Source organism: Phoenix dactylifera, chromosome 11, assembly GCF_051530095.1.
Source record: "Phoenix dactylifera cultivar Ajwa chromosome 11, Ajwa_hap1_PhDact_Kaust_v1.1, whole genome shotgun sequence".
NCBI lineage: Eukaryota > Viridiplantae > Streptophyta > Magnoliopsida > Arecales > Arecaceae > Phoenix > Phoenix dactylifera.
Genome location: NC_143200.1, coordinates 4,032,304 through 4,048,316, shown reverse-complemented (window position 1 = coordinate 4,048,316; position 16,013 = coordinate 4,032,304). Strand labels below are relative to the sequence as shown.

Below are 16,013 nucleotides of genomic sequence, written 5' to 3'. Positions count from 1 at the left end.
TAACGGCTCGGATTATTGATGTTGGATCTTCATCTTCCAATGATGATGATTTGACATGTTCGAGTGGAAATTCGCTTGATTGCATTCTAGCCTACCTCTCTCTATATGTATGTATGTATATTTATCCAATTTTTCTTGATAAATACAAATTTAAACATGGATATTAGTTGGATGTTGTAATTTGTATTTATACAAATATGAAAATAGATCTGAATATATAATATAGGTTGATACATAATTATACAATGTCCTACCAGCTTGCATAGTATACAATAGCATCTTCTTGAATAGTGAAATAAAAGTAGAATATAAATTACTGTACTTAGAAAACTTGTAAAAAGAATTCTTCTATAGCTCACCATCAACCATCCAATCTTTACTTTCTTATATTTTATCACAAATATTCATTTAGACCCCCTCCCAGTTTGTTTACATCACATTGTCAACCACCCTCTCATGCAAGTCACATCTATCTAATTAAATCCCCATTCATATGCCACTTTATTTAGAGGTTCCATCTAACTCAACATGCTAATAACTTTGCTCTTAATTGCCTATCCATAGTAGGAGAATAATGAGAAGAAAGTAAATTGTTTCTCCTTCCTACGTAGATCACAGTCATGGACACTTTTGTCATCCCATGCTATGTCACACTCATAAGTATCAACATTCACTCCTATATTGTAAATGATCTCATTAGTCAGATATGTTTGCCGTTCAATTAATCTTGTTGACGCCGTCTTATTTTTTAGTTGCATGTATTCAATCCTTAAATATGATAGCTGAATAGGTGGTTAGAGTTTACTAGTCATAAGCATGACAAGACAAATAAAGCTTATACATCCTGAATGGGATCCTGAAAAGCTAGCTATCTTGAAAATCTAGGAGGAAAAGTAGTTAGGATGCAAGTTGAATTTGCTCTATCATGCATCAATACTATAGATTGATGGTATTTTCTTGGTGATATAGACTTATTATATTAATAAGATGGTATTAATGTACACTACTCTCCTCCACCACCATACCTGCAATTAATATATACATCTATAGGAGAAGTGCTCTCCATGATACCCTGTAGAAGGTGCAGAAGAGAACATGTGGAAATGAGACCATGCATCTAATGCTGCTCATCTCAATCCCTTCAAATCTAGTACAAGCTAGAGGAATTTGCCTGGTGCATCAACCATCACCTATAGGAAATAAATTTGACTTGCATGCAATAGTAATTTACTGCCCACAAAGTGCTCGCAATAAGAAGGAAAGCCAAATCTCTTACATGATAGGTTTTAAGTACATGATCATGATAGATGAAGTCAGAACTACTTTCCATGCTCTTCCCTTGAGATCACTTGCCTGTCAAATGATGGCTCCAGCTTACACTAAAAGATGGCCAACAAAATCTCTCCATATGTATATAGACGACAGAGGTTTCCAATGGTACAGTCGATCGTGGCTTGCCTATCTTCTTCCATGGAACAAAAGCTGTCAATGTATTCAAACTCCTTATTGAAGAACCAAAACCATGCATCTTTTCATAGATCAACACTGGGATATTCCCCTCCAAAACATAACCATTGACACGGTCGAGGAGTGCACATGGATCTCCATTGACAACTCGACGTACCAAGCATGGCCAAGGGTCCCACAACCATGAAGACATTAAAGTTCCAGATAACAAGTTGGGTGGTAGGGAAGGTGGGGAAGGGGTGGGTGCAAGTGTCGGGCCAATCTGAAGAGTATAATTAACTGGGAAAGCCAAAAGCCAAATGGGAAGTAAATGGACGGTTGTCGGAGGAGAGCCAGGAAGAGATCGAAGCTCTTCTCTTGTACGCAGCTTTTATTGCACCGTCCAAGTTGAGCTACGGTTGAGTGGCCACCGTAGCTTCCTTGTCGATTGATTCCTTTTAACACCCTTGCCTCGACCATTTGCCACCACCTTCTCGTAGAACTACAAAATAGGAATTTTGTATGCAAAAACTCTTAGAAGGGAGACTTCAAGACACCTGGAAGGCAAAAATAAAGGAAAAAACAAGAACACTTCCCAAACGGTTAAACGTGGACAAGAATATCGTTTGTGAACGTAGGAAAATATGCTCATATTCTCGCTCTAATGTGTTGTCTTTCTTGCAGTATTAGAACAAGAAAACTGTAAGTAAGTTTACATATGACTCCTAATCTTGGCACACAGATAGACTCATCTGTTGATGGTACAAAAGCATTAATTAAGAATGGTTGGAATGCTTTCACTGATCTTCGGCTAATAGCTGAAAGCACAAGGATCTCTAATTTCTCATCTAAAGATATTCTTTTGGTCCAAAACCAAGTAGATGTATGTAAGGTGGGCTACAAGTCACTTTCATATCCTTCTCGTCGCCCTTCTATTGGCTGCTACAGCCACCAGCCACAGACAGGTGGATGTTATTGGTTAGACATTGATATATGCTATCGTACATCACCATGACTTATGCTGATAAGTTTTCTCTTTTTTTTATATCATTTTCTTTCTTTTAACTTGGCAGATTGTACCTATAAGAGCTATATAAAATGCTGTTTTTACCATAAAAAAAAAAAAAGAAAAAAAAAGGCCTTCAAAATAGCCATAGACTCAATGGTGGCCAATATGACTTTGGCCTTGCTTGGTGCAAATTGATGAGATGCAGAATTTGAGGGATGTCGGAGAGAAATAGAAATAAGTAAAATACTATAAATAAATTATAATATATGTACTTTGATATCACCATGCAAGCATCAAATTTATTATTGTCCTCAATAATCATTTTCACTTGCGTATAAAGTTACAACAACAAAAAAAAGTGATCCATGACTAAAACATCCCACATAGATGGATGGTCTAGATAAACTCCAGTACATGGTACTAAGAACAGGGCTGAAACCTGTATATTAATTTTATGGATTAGGTTCAAATTACATATAATGTAACTTCTATAGAGTTACACAATTTTTTGAATAGAACGATGGATGTCATACATCGATATTATTAGATGTTATCTACTACTTCTAAACCGGTTACCTACCAAATTATATAAACTTTGGTGTATAAGCAATTTAGAGGTAGTAGATCGTATCCAATGGCTCGGTTTATTGACGTGAAATTCATCATCCAAGTTAAAAAAGATATCACCATAAGAGTTATATTAGGTAAAACTTGAACTCGGTTTTAATTTTTTATATAGATTCAGACTAGCTGAGTCGAATGCATAGTTAGTTATCATGAAAGTAATTTAAATTTTAGCATCTAGCAATTGTACGCATTATTTATGGAGCAGTATCATTAACATGCAAAAAAAGATGTCTTAGCTATGCATCTAATTCACATATTGGCCATTCAACCTTATGCACTGTGGCAACTACAAGCCATGGAAATCTAGAAGACTGCAAAGGTATATCCAGGTGGGTTTTAATAGGGTTTATATAATCTACAATCTGACAGAAACCCTTAGAATAATAAATATATTTAAATGTTTATAATTTTATACGCTAATACTGTAATACAGAGTATCAGGAGTTTAAAAAAATGTAAGGGTAAAAGTGTAATATCGCATACGAAAGATTTAGTATCTCGGATGTGCCTCCGATTAAATTCCGCCCTCCCCTCGTTTCTTTCCCTTCGCTCTCTCTCTCTCTCTCTCTGTCTCTCCGCTCGTGTCCCCAAGAAGAGAGAAAAGAAGAAAAAAGGGTCTTTCTCTCTGTCTCTCCGCCCCTGTGTCCCCCAGAAGAGAGAAAAGAAGAAAAAAAGGGGAAGAGAAAGGAAGGGCGATGGCGTCGAGGGTGGCATTCCGACCGGAGGCGCTCCTCTGCTTCTCTCCTCCCAGGACCAAGAGGAGTGCCGGATCTCCGAGGGTTTCCATGGCCTCCACCGTCGGCTCCTCCACCAAGTGAGCTCTTTTATCTCTCATACTCTCTTCCCGCATAGGATTTCAGTTTTATTTCTCTTCTGCCCGTGAATCAATACCTGAGTGCCCTTTCCTGATCGATGCCGTTGTTTCTATTGCGGAGAATTTGTGGTGTTTTGGGTGATCTTGATGTCTTGAGCTATATGTTTGTGTGAATCTGTATATATATATATATATTTTTTTTTTTTTTTCCTTTCCCCTTGTAATCTGGATGATTTTGGGTTGGGATTGGTGTGAACTTGGCCTTCTTCTCTAATTTCTGTCGTCAAAATTGCTCTTTTATGAGGATACCAACTGGCCGAGTTGGTAAAGTCTCTTGTGTTGCGGAAAGAGACCCGAGTTTGATCCCGCCTTCCGGCTGATTTTTTTCCGGCCTTCTACCCGTCTGAATTCTCAGAAAAAAAATGTTTTTTTTGGTGGAGGAAGTGACCTCTTTTTGTTGTATGTGGAGTATATGCTTTCTTCTTATTTTTCTTTCTTCTTTTGTTTTAATTAAATTCAGAGACGGTGTTTGAGGGATTCATGTCGTTTTGTGTTTGTGGGTGTATGGTTTTGTTTTTTGCTACCATTGGAATTAGTCCAGTATGGAAATAATTTAATGGGATTGATTTATTATCAAGCAACAATTTGCTTTCAAAGTTTCATTTTCTGTATTGTTTGATGAGTTTTAAAATATTTTCATTGGCTTACCCTGGTTGTGTAAAAAGAAGTAGAATTGGTTTTTTTTTTTATATCATATCCTGGTCTTGAGGTTATCTGACACATGGGTCAAGTTGGTTTTATGTTTTCTTATCGTGTGGTAATGCTTGCATGTCTTCTCGATTTAGAATGGTTGTTGTAAGTTGGTTGCAGGTTTCTTTCTTTGGGTTTGAATATATTGTGAATTGGTTTAGACTATATGATCTCCTTGCTATAATCTATGATGTGTCCTTTGTTGATTTGCTTAGTGAAGTTGTTGGTTAGGGGTTTAATGGTACTCTATCTCTAACATCTCTGGTCAATATATATTGTTGGATATTCTATTATATGAAGTCTTTTAACCAAATAAAGAAGGGAAATGGCATATAAGAGGTCCATAAAAGATTCTGGTTCACAGGAATGCATCCTCATTGTGCTTGTCTCATTCTTATATCTGTACCTGGCAATATTATTCTTTTGTGTTCTCTCATTGTGTATCTGAGAACACATGGACCAACTACAATTCTAGAGACCAGGCTTTGGGAAAACTGCAAGGAAAGGAAAGGGGAATGTCTCATTCTATAAACCATGTTTGTTAACATATGTGGAAATACTTAACTACTGGATAAAGTAAATTCAATACATCTGTTGTTGCATCTGAATGCATGCGTGTCATGTATTAATATGTTGAGAACAGATCTTCTGGTGAATTTATGGCTCAGAATAAAAAGGCTATAGAAATGCACCCTGCCTCATGCATTTTTGGGCACCAGCCATCTTAGGGGAGGGAGTGATTGTGGCTGCAAGACCCAGAGGTTCACAATCTATCCCACGTATTTGAGGAACCAGGATCCAAGTAAGAGAGCATATTGTGGATACAGGATGGGATGTTCTCCATGAAGTACTGGACGGTCATTGTAACGTCCTTGATAGATTAATTTGTAATTTGGCAGTCAACATTTCAGCTTCATCATCACATGCCTCTTGTTATTCCCCCTTGGTTGTGCAAAAAAACATTGATAACAAAGGCCTGGGGGAAACTCAAACTTATGGAGAAGATGGGAAGCATGAAACTAAGAGGCTTTCTGGCTGACTTCGGTGCAAATAGTCAATCATATGAGCTGAAATGAAAATACAGAATGCTAAAATTAAGAACTTAAAACCCTCTATAAACACAAAAAAAGGGATCTGGATGCATCTCAGCACTTATTTGGAGCATCTAAAAGTCCAGTTTCTTCAGGATTGAGACATCCAGAAACTTCTATAGTCTTTACTCATACTTTTTACCATTTTGGCCATATATTAAGTAGTCCTCTGACCATCTTACATGCATGGTAGTGCCTATTGAAATTGTTTTATTTGACAGCTGTTAAAAAAGTTGGTATCCATTCTTTAATGCATAAGAAAACTTCATATACGGAAAATGAAGGTACGAAGAAAGCAATATTATGCTTTAACCATGTGTTGCATAATATATCTCTTCTTAAAGTTTAGATTTGTCAAGAGGCCAAATGGATTGTTCTGGAAGAAGTGATTAAACCAAATCACTACGATGCATCAGTTCTTGTTTCTGCACAATATTATGCTTTGGGTTCTTTATTGCAATTTTTGTGTGGTGGAAGCATCTTTAACAGCCTACCAGTCAATTGCTTTAACCTCTAATTGACAAAGGAGCAATCAAGCATCTTTGACTTCTAATTGACGAAGGAGCAACTAAGCATCTTTGACGTCTAATTGACAAAGAAGCAACTAAACATCTTTGACTTTTTTTCTTTTCTAGAAAAAAATGAGTTTCAGCTGTTACCATGTGTTGGAGCTTAGAATTCTGTAGTCATGTATTTTTACCTGACTTTACTGCTCTCAAGTGGTACTTTGAAAACTCGGTCATTCCTAGCAATAAATTCAAAATCCTTGTTTTCATTTGAATTTGTCAAAAGTAAGTCTAGGACTGATACAGTGGCAATATTGTCCATATCTTAGTACTTCTGCATTTCACATTAATATTACAGGATTCTTCCCTCTTTGTAAAATCAAAAATGGTCTCGGTGCAGTTTAAATCAGGGAATGGATCAAAGATCAAACATGGAAGTTAGAGAATTCTTTGGAAGTTGATCCTAGAACATCCTTTGTATGAATAGGATGGACTTCACATCTAGGCCTTTAGCGAAAAATAATCCAAGATATTTCACTTATTTTATGTTTTTCATAGGAGAGTCGTAATGCTGGTTAATATATTTCCCCCATTATGATGTTATCAACTTACCAAAGTTTAATCAAACAGATGTAAATATATGAAATATCATTAATTATTAGGAATAGATATTAATTTGTATAATAGGGGCTCTTAAAGTACTCATACATGTGGATTTGTAGTGTTAAACTAGGTTCCATCGGCTGCTGCCCTAAATGCACTGTTGCATGGACATGGATATGAGAATCAGATTTGGATGCATATCCAAGTGTTTGGCTTAGCATGAGAGAAAAGGAGATATGGGGATACATGATTAATTATAATTTTAACTAAATTATATATATGTTTCCTTGAATTTTGCTTGTTTAAATATTAGAAAGAAATATTGAGAAGATATTGTTTGTTAAGGTCTTTCAATATGCATGTTTCTCATTCAAACTTTGCAATTAGTTTAAGGATATATGAAAAATAATATTTTGCAAAGTTATTTTAATGCCTACATCTTTAGCTAGGAATGAATACTCACTTCTAGCATGAAAATGGAGAGTCAGACTTATTTGTTGGAAGAGTTCAACTCTCCACTAATCTTTGAAAGTGGCAACCATAGAACTTCATAAGTATCCAAGTGTTTGATATGTCTCCAACTTGATTACATATTTGACACGGATTTTTGGAGCCGGATGCCAATCCGGGTAAGACAGGTAGATATATGCTTTGTATTATGTACTCTCATGCCATATTTTATAGGCTCAGCTAGTTACCTTCTGCTTAGTTGCTTCAATGTAGCTAACATTCTTTAAGCAATCATTGCCAATATTAGCATAGGGAAATTTTGTTCATTGGTTGATGCATTTCACTTATCTAGTGGAAAGTAGCTCTTGAAGAAATTAGTTCTTCCGCCTGTTTCTGGTTGAGAGAACAAAACACAAGGTTAAATATTTGTACACTAATTATAGTGGTATTAGCATCTAGTAAATAAGGATCTAATTTAATTCTTTATTATGATATTTTGGAAGTTTTGAATTCATCAATTTGTATTGCATGTACATATACTAACTGCCACAATCACAATTGTCCAATGTGACTTAACCTGCATGCTGCTACTTATATTTTCTCCTGATTATGCATTTGATTCTTTTACTGTTCCTGCTATTTATATTGCATTTTTTTGTATTTTTTGTTATATTTTCTCAGTGGATAGGGATATTGACAGTTTTACATTTGCTCTTTGTGTTGATCTTCCAGCAAAATTCAGCTATCAGCTGATCCTTCATCCTATCTATTTATGATATTAACATTACTTTAGTTTCATTATTATTGATCTTGTTGCATTTCTCTATCAGATATGTCAAATTATCTAATGTATTGGTTCTAACATTTTGTTCTGTTAGACTTTCACATTGGTGATTGCTGACTCTGTTGTGTCTAAATTGTGATTCTTTATATTTTCATACATTTAATAAATTCTCATTATTCATTTGTTCATGTTCTTGGTGATTGCTGACTCTGTTGTTGGCAATGAGTTCAGCTTCGAATGCTATTTTCCCCTCTACATCTGTTGAATTTTCATAATTTGAGTTTAGAAAATCCAGAGCAGTAATACAGTCCTTTAAGTTGGTTTCCAAGCCATAATTTATTATGTTCAGTATGTTGGATTATGTGATTGAAGTCCTAACTTATGATAATATTGTGATATGAATATGATAATATCTTTAGCCTTTAGGCTTATGGACATTATCAAGGTTGAACTTGAAACTATTTGGCTGTTAACCATGGTCTTTGGAGGTCTCCAATTGACTAGTCATGGTAATGAAGTTTGGTGGTTGAAAAGATATTGACATTTGATTATCTATTCTATCATAAAACTATAGAGTGGAGCATTTGTCAAGCCCTAGTGGCTAGTTTTTGTGCTTCATAGCCATATGCATTGCACGTGCCATGCTCTAAATGCCTAAGAGTATATTTAAATTCCTGCTATGAGGAAACCAAGGGATTGCCCTAAATGAGAGCTTTATATCCAAATTTTTTCTAACAGTATTAGTCCAATGGTATGGTCAATGATGTTAAACAAAGTGCACTGAATTGACCTGAGCCACTTAGTTCAGGGCATTGCGACCCGAACCAGCATGGTATTAGGTCAGTTCGGTGGTTTGGGTTGGTAAAGGGTCCGAATAGGCTCAAACCAGGCTGAATTGCTTGGGTCCGCTCGATTCTGGACAGTTCAAACCCTTACTCTTTTTTCTTTCCATTTTTCCTTCTTCTTCACACGTGCATTATATATCGTGGAATATCTCAAATTTGTCCAATATTTTTTTGCAAAACGGGAAAGTTTGTCACTTTTGAGGGATGGTCCATTATCCAAAGTAATCTAACTTGCCCCGCCCAGGAGCGAGACTCTATCGAGATCTCAAAGAATAACGAGCTAGGCGGCCGGCGGGCAAAGAAAGGGGGCGGACTGGGTGGTCGGGGCCTTGGCGATATGTTTTTCTTCCCCCCTTCATTTCTTTCCTTTTTCTTGTTCTTTCTATCCTTTCTTCCTTCTTTTCTTTAGTTTTCTTATCCCTTCCGTTCTTTCCTATTTCTTTTTTCTTTCCTTCTTTTTTCTTTCCTTTTCTTGTCCCTACTTTCTTTATTTCCTTTTTCCTTTCTTTCTTTTTTTTTCTTCTTTTTTCCTTTTTCTTCTTCTTCCCTTCCTTTCCTTTCTTCCTTTCTTTTCTTCTTCTTTCCTTCATCGTTGTCTTTCCTTTTCTTCTTCCCTTCTTTTCTTTCCTTTCTTTTTTTCCTTTTCTTCTTCTTTCCTTCCTTTCTCTTTTTCCTTTTTCTTCTTTCCTCGCTTGGATAGGTTCTTTATGCACGGAGTAAAATGCTATATTATTATTCAAAAAGGCTGCATATCAAACACTAATTGTATATGGAATCACTTCATGTTACTCTTTCAAAAGTATTTGCAATTGCAGAAACAGCTTCCAGCATGACATCTTCATCCAACTCCTAATTCCAAATTTCCAATCCATTGTCCTCCCTTTACTCTCTTGTATCCAATAGTATCTGTTCCTGCTTATCTCTCTGTCAACACCTACAAGGTCTTAATAACATTAGATGCAAATAAAAACATGTAATTTACTTTCTTATATGAAGCATATTGCTAATTATGGACCACTCCACTCTCAGGGGAGGGGTCCATTATTGAATGGCCTTGGGAGAGAATAGATCAGAAAAATAAATCTTAATAACAATTTTATGTGACGTATTTCATAAAGCAAGATAAAACAGTTCAGCTTCAATAAAGAAAAATGGAATGCAGGAACCTCGAATCCTTTAAAAAAATGCTTCACCCACACGTATATACCAACATCAAACTGTTTCATGCAAAGAAGAGAGCAAGGACAAAATTAGAAAGTTGTTTAAATATGTTGATGATAGATCTAAGATGGCAGTTTAGTTTTGCCTCATAATGAAACAGAAACTCATCAATGGATTTACTTCAAATTGGTCATCTGATTTACAAAAACAATGAGAAATTATAGAGACTTTGCTATTATATGTTGATGAGTCCATAGAAATTGAAATCTTCACAATGAAACCAAATCGCATGTCTTTGTGCTGCAAAATTTGCTTAAATACTTCAAATTTAAAAGATTGCAACTATCACTGGAATAATTCCTGGAATAACAAACAATATATTTTGAACCGCTCAATATGACTCTAGGCAAATATCCATGAAAAATGTTCCTGACTAGATAAATATTTGTATAGCATAGGTTGAGCAAAGACTGAACACACAATGTTATCATGTAAAAGTACTTTGAACATCTATGAACTTTACATTAACCAAGTCTTAATTCGATACTTTAAAAGTACACTACAATACTTTTTAACATCCATATGTCTTAAAATAATCTTCGAAAACAAGAAAATGAAAAAAATAAGAAGTCAAAAAATGTCGTCCTGGTTTTGAATCGCTACAAATTTCATATCGAGTATTGGTATAGTAAGGTTTGGTATCATATCATAATGGTCAGGTACTGGCTCGACACCGGTAATGAAACTGTGGACCTTGATGTCAACCAATCCACATCTCTGTCTGATAGATCATTACAGCTCAGATCAGCTTCCTGATCTTTCTCCTAAGCTGAAAATCGATAAAGAAAGAAGAATCTTCTTCCTATACACCAAGCATATTTGGGAAAAAGCAATGAACTTATTTTAGTTTAATTATATTGTTTCGCCTATGAAAATTCATATTTTAAAAGTCGTACAAGTTGTCTCAACCATGAAGGATTCTTATTTTACAAATTGAGTATCGTGTTAAGGGTAATCTGGTCCATATAAGTTTTCATACATGAGGAAGGGAGAATGTGAAAGGGAAGCACAATCAGCATGATAAGCACAGCAATAGAATTGTAGTTGATGTATTTGATTTGATTACATTTGTGCTCTTCTTCTCTTTTTTTTGTTGGTTGATGTAGTAGTTCATAGCAATAGGATTTACAATAGCTCTGAGGAAATGTCACTGTTCCGTGTGGCATTAATTTTTAATTATATTTCACAAAAGTTTTAAGTGATTGGATTCCACTAACAACGGCAAATATTCTAGCTAGATACATGTCTAATGGATAGGAAGTTCATTCTTGAGTACAAATACTTATGATATTCTTGTGGTTGGAGAAAAAATCATTTTAATTTAATGATGAGCACGTGTTTCAGAAAGAAATGAGGATAATATGTGTTTTCTTTCTGATGTTTAAACTTTGAACAAGAACGCAACGACCTGTTGGAGTATTTTCCATTCTAACAAGAAGGTAAGCGAAGACAGGGTTGCTTGTGTGCGTTAGATGTGGGCTCAACCATTTATTGCCAGTTTATGGAGTTTGCAGTGATGTGTATTTTCAAGGACATTGCTCTTATTATTTCTCATAATACCACATTTCATATGCATAAGAGAAGTATTCCTTTCATCATTAAAAGGCCATATGGTCATGAAGGTCACTGATCATGACCAACTGTCAAGTTTTTTTTTGTAATATTATCTTTTTTCTTTTATTTTATGTATGTATGTATATATGTATGTACATATGTATCTGGTGATTATTTATTGATACTCTTAATAGATATGTCCTAAGGATTAGACTCAGTTGATAATGAAATGAAAACTTAGGTCAGGTCAATTTCTTTACTATGTTCTCAATGAATGTGCAATGGCTGAATGTTGTAACTCCTTTGACATTTGAGGAAATAATGGACTTATATGTGGTTGGTACTGATTTCTCTCCAATCATTACAGTTAGCAAGATCATGCAAACTAATTTGTTGGCCACTGATTGTGCACGGTATGTGGTTCATAGTCGATTGATTTTCCTTAAAAATACTGGCAAACCTTAGGTTGCTAGAAAGATTATAGCAACATGTGATCACAATTGGGGTGCATTATATAGAAATGGTCATCATTGGGAATAAAGTAGCTTGAATTTCACTCATGACTTGATGATATCATGTGATTTGATCAAAAAATTCTCACCATATCATGGTTGGAGAACTTCTAGTTCTTCGCCCTTGTGGTCGTGAAGATACTTCCATGCGATCTCATCACCACCATTCTGTTTAATTTTGAGAATTTTATTTCTAGAAAATCACTATATTGGCATTTGTATCAATTTCGTTGATCTGATTTGATTTGTTTGATAGCAGGCTGCCATGAATTTATGATTGTAGTGTATAGAATTGGTGTGGTTAATGCATTTTTACTTCTGTCTGAAGGCTTGGTTTTCAAGGAGTGTCTATGATAGTATATGCTAATTTTTATGTATGTCACCATGAGAAAACTTTCTCAGTGGCAACAAGTCCTATATTTTATGATTCTGAGTTGTTGGATTCCAGCTTATTCAACACAGTAAACTGCAAATCAGAAGCAAGCCACCTACCTACCTATCTCTCTCACAAATGTGTTTGATATTGTAACAATGTGGTTTGATCTTGTTATTTTGCGGAACTACTGAAGTATTAAGTTTTATATTTACCTCAGCCTTTGGCTCAGGGCTAGATGTACATTTAATATTTTGCTAGAGTATGTTCCTTTTTTAGTTTCTGACTGAGAGATGAATTCCCTTACACTTGCGCTGTGATGTCATTGTAGAGAAATAACTTAACTCGTACTAGAAAACCTAGAAAGGATTTGTGTTATGTGTGTACATTCCTGGTTCACTTTCTTGTGCAAGGTAATCAGCTCCAATATTCTTTTGCTCTCAGGGTACCCTCTAGATTACTAGATTACTGGTTATTTCTTATTTTCTAGACTTTCATGGTTGCACCATATTATTTTGAGTTGTCTGTGAGAATGCTTGTCATGTTAATTTATTAACTCAATTACTAATTTTTTGCTACCTGACATGCTGCAGTTATGCATGTGTCATGAATAACAATCAAAATTTCATGTATTAAATTTTTATGACCTCACAAGATGAAGTTTCTGGTATGTGAATATTATGTTTTCAAAAAGTATTCTTGTAGAAACTAAAAAGTGTGCTATATTTTTATCATATCAGGGTTGACCTTCCAAAAAAACCCTTCATGCCTCCACGTGAGGTACATGTTCAAGTTACACATTCGATGCCACCTCAGAAGATTGAGATTTTTAAGTCATTAGAGGACTGGGCAGAAAATAATATATTGGTGCATCTGAAGCCTGTTGAGAAGTGTTGGCAGCCCCAGGATTTTCTGCCTGATCCATCATCAGAAGGATTTCATGAAGAGATTAAGGAACTAAGGGAACGCTCTAAGGAGATCCCTGATGATTATTATGTTTGCTTGGTTGGAGATATGATCACTGAAGAAGCTCTTCCTACATATCAAACAATGCTCAACACACTTGATGGAGTTCGAGATGAGACAGGGGCAAGCCTTACTTCTTGGGCTATCTGGACGAGGGCTTGGACTGCTGAAGAGAACAGACATGGAGACCTTCTCAACAAGTACCTATACCTTTCTGGTAGAGTGGACATGAGGCAAATCGAGAAAACAATCCAATATCTGATAGGTTCTGGAATGGTAAGTTTTTTGCCCACATGCTGGTATTTGCTCAATTTCTTTACTTAATGTTTCCTTGCTTATGATTATAACATTATCAATTTGTATATAGTGAGGGTGCATTTTGCTTTCCTGAAAAGGCTTCATATGTCACCAATCATGGAGAAACTTCACCAAGATATAACTGTTAAGATACAAGCATCTCTCTTAGTTGAGCAATTCTGACTTGCTTCAAGAAACAGTTTACTTGATACTAAGTTATGCCTGGGTTCTTTCATGTGTTCGTTTAGGTCTCTTTAGCCCATTCTTGGTTAAGTGTTCCATTTATCTGAATTGAACATATAAATTAGATTATTTGGCATATGTTCATAAACAGTTCCAAGCAGTCATTACTTCATTATCAATTTGGTCAGCCGGTAGGCGATGACAATGCTTGAGATTGCTTGAAGTCATGATATTTTATATTTAATCAACTACATCGCATAAGTTATTGATTCAGTTGTTTCCTGTCTTTAGGATCCTAGGACAGAGAACAGCCCATACCTTGGTTTTATATACACCTCATTTCAAGAGCGGGCAACCTTCATTTCCCATGGGAATACCGCCAGGCATGCCAAGGAACACGGGGACTTGAAATTGGCTCAGATATGCGGTATAATTGCCTCAGATGAGAAACGCCATGAGACAGCATATACGAAGATAGTGGAGAAACTGTTTGAGATTGACCCAGATGGTACTGTTCTTGCCTTTGCTGACATGATGAAGAAGAAGATCTCGATGCCTGCCCATCTGATGTACGATGGTCAGGATGATAACCTCTTCGAGCACTTCTCGGCAGTGGCCCAGCGTTTGGGTGTCTACACAGCCAAGGACTATGCTGACATACTTGAGTTCCTCGTTAATAGGTGGAAAGTGGGGGAGATAACTGGTCTCTCTGGGGAAGGTAAGAGGGCCCAGGACTTCGTCTGCACTCTTGCTCCCAGGATCAGGAGGCTTGAAGAAAGAGCTCAGGGAAGGGCCAAGCAAGCACCACGCAGACCTTTCAGTTGGATCTATGGCCGGGAAGTGCAACTCTGAGCATAAGGAACGATAGTTTTGATTTAAATAGTGGTTCTTTTGGGTTGGCAAAAGTTTTACTTCTGCATGTCTCTCTGCTACTTATAGGGTTTCAAAAAAAAAAGCTTAAAATCCATATTTGTTTTTTTAATGGGTGAGTCAGGATGGGGGAGGCTGTAGATGCTCTATAAGCTATCGTTGATGTCATCTTATGAGCAGGTGATGGCTGCTGTTGAAGTGGTGTCTGGAATTACAAACCTTCCTGTTTTAATGTTTTCTTTTACTTTTATGTACTCCTATGTAGCAAAATGGTCTGATATATGTATCTGGAACTTAGTTCTTGCTATCTTATCCAAGTGTTTTTATGCTTGCTTTGGAATGATCAAATTTCAGTCCCTGAAGCTTGCTCTGTATCTTACAGATAGGAATTGTAGTAAGAATTCTCTTCAGCTATTTTCTTCCCTCCTTTTTCCTTTTAATCTACTGATTGGCAACATGGTGGAAACCCAATAATCAAATATATCTTTTTGGTATCATGTAATAGATAGCTTAAAAACCTTCATCCATTCTAAAATAGTCAACATATTAACCTTAATGCTATTTCATATCAAGGTGCTAACTAGTATGTGAGTAAAATCCCCTTATGTTTATACTAGATGCCTAGGATTAAACCCTCTTTTGTCTGTTTTTTCCTTTGCCCTCTTTTGGGGCACGGGAAGGGCTGCCCTCTTGTTGTGCTGCATAAAATTGTAGAGACAATCTTTGAACTATTTATCTACAATGTTTTGAAGAATTTTAATTCAAAAATTCCTCCGAGAAAAGTCAAAACCTGTTTAGAATGTGTTTGGTTATTGAGAAATTCAAGAATGTGTTTGGTTTCTGTATGTCGAGAAGACAGATCTTAAAACTGGATAACTTTGAGTTAGAAATTGCAAAACAGTGCTGATGTGGTATGGGGCCGTCATGAAATTCCTGATAAATTGGATAGAGTTGTTGTGAACTTCGAATCCGGCATGGGAGATCGTCATTCATATATATTGCTACCAGCGATTCCCAGCTGTTGTTTAATCTGCTTTGAGGCTATAGATTGTTCCTTCTATGCTTCCCGGAAGAAGAAAACTATTTTATTTAGTAGATGATGCATCATATCA

The 16,013-nt window shown here is 36.0% G+C and overlaps 1 protein-coding gene across 1 annotated transcript; it reads left to right on the top strand.

Annotated features, from left to right (window-relative positions):
* Positions 1 to 3,609: 3,609 nt before the first annotated feature.
* LOC103710625 (stearoyl-[acyl-carrier-protein] 9-desaturase, chloroplastic) lies at positions 3,610 to 15,249 on the top strand. The gene is made up of 3 exons (XM_008796441.6): positions 3,610 to 3,896; positions 13,326 to 13,827; positions 14,323 to 15,249. Exons 1-3 carry the CDS (start codon positions 3,778 to 3,780, stop codon positions 14,881 to 14,883), a joined length of 1,182 nt encoding a protein of 393 aa, XP_008794663.3. The 5' UTR covers positions 3,610 to 3,777; the 3' UTR covers positions 14,884 to 15,249.
* The last annotated feature ends 764 nt before the right edge of the window (positions 15,250 to 16,013 follow it).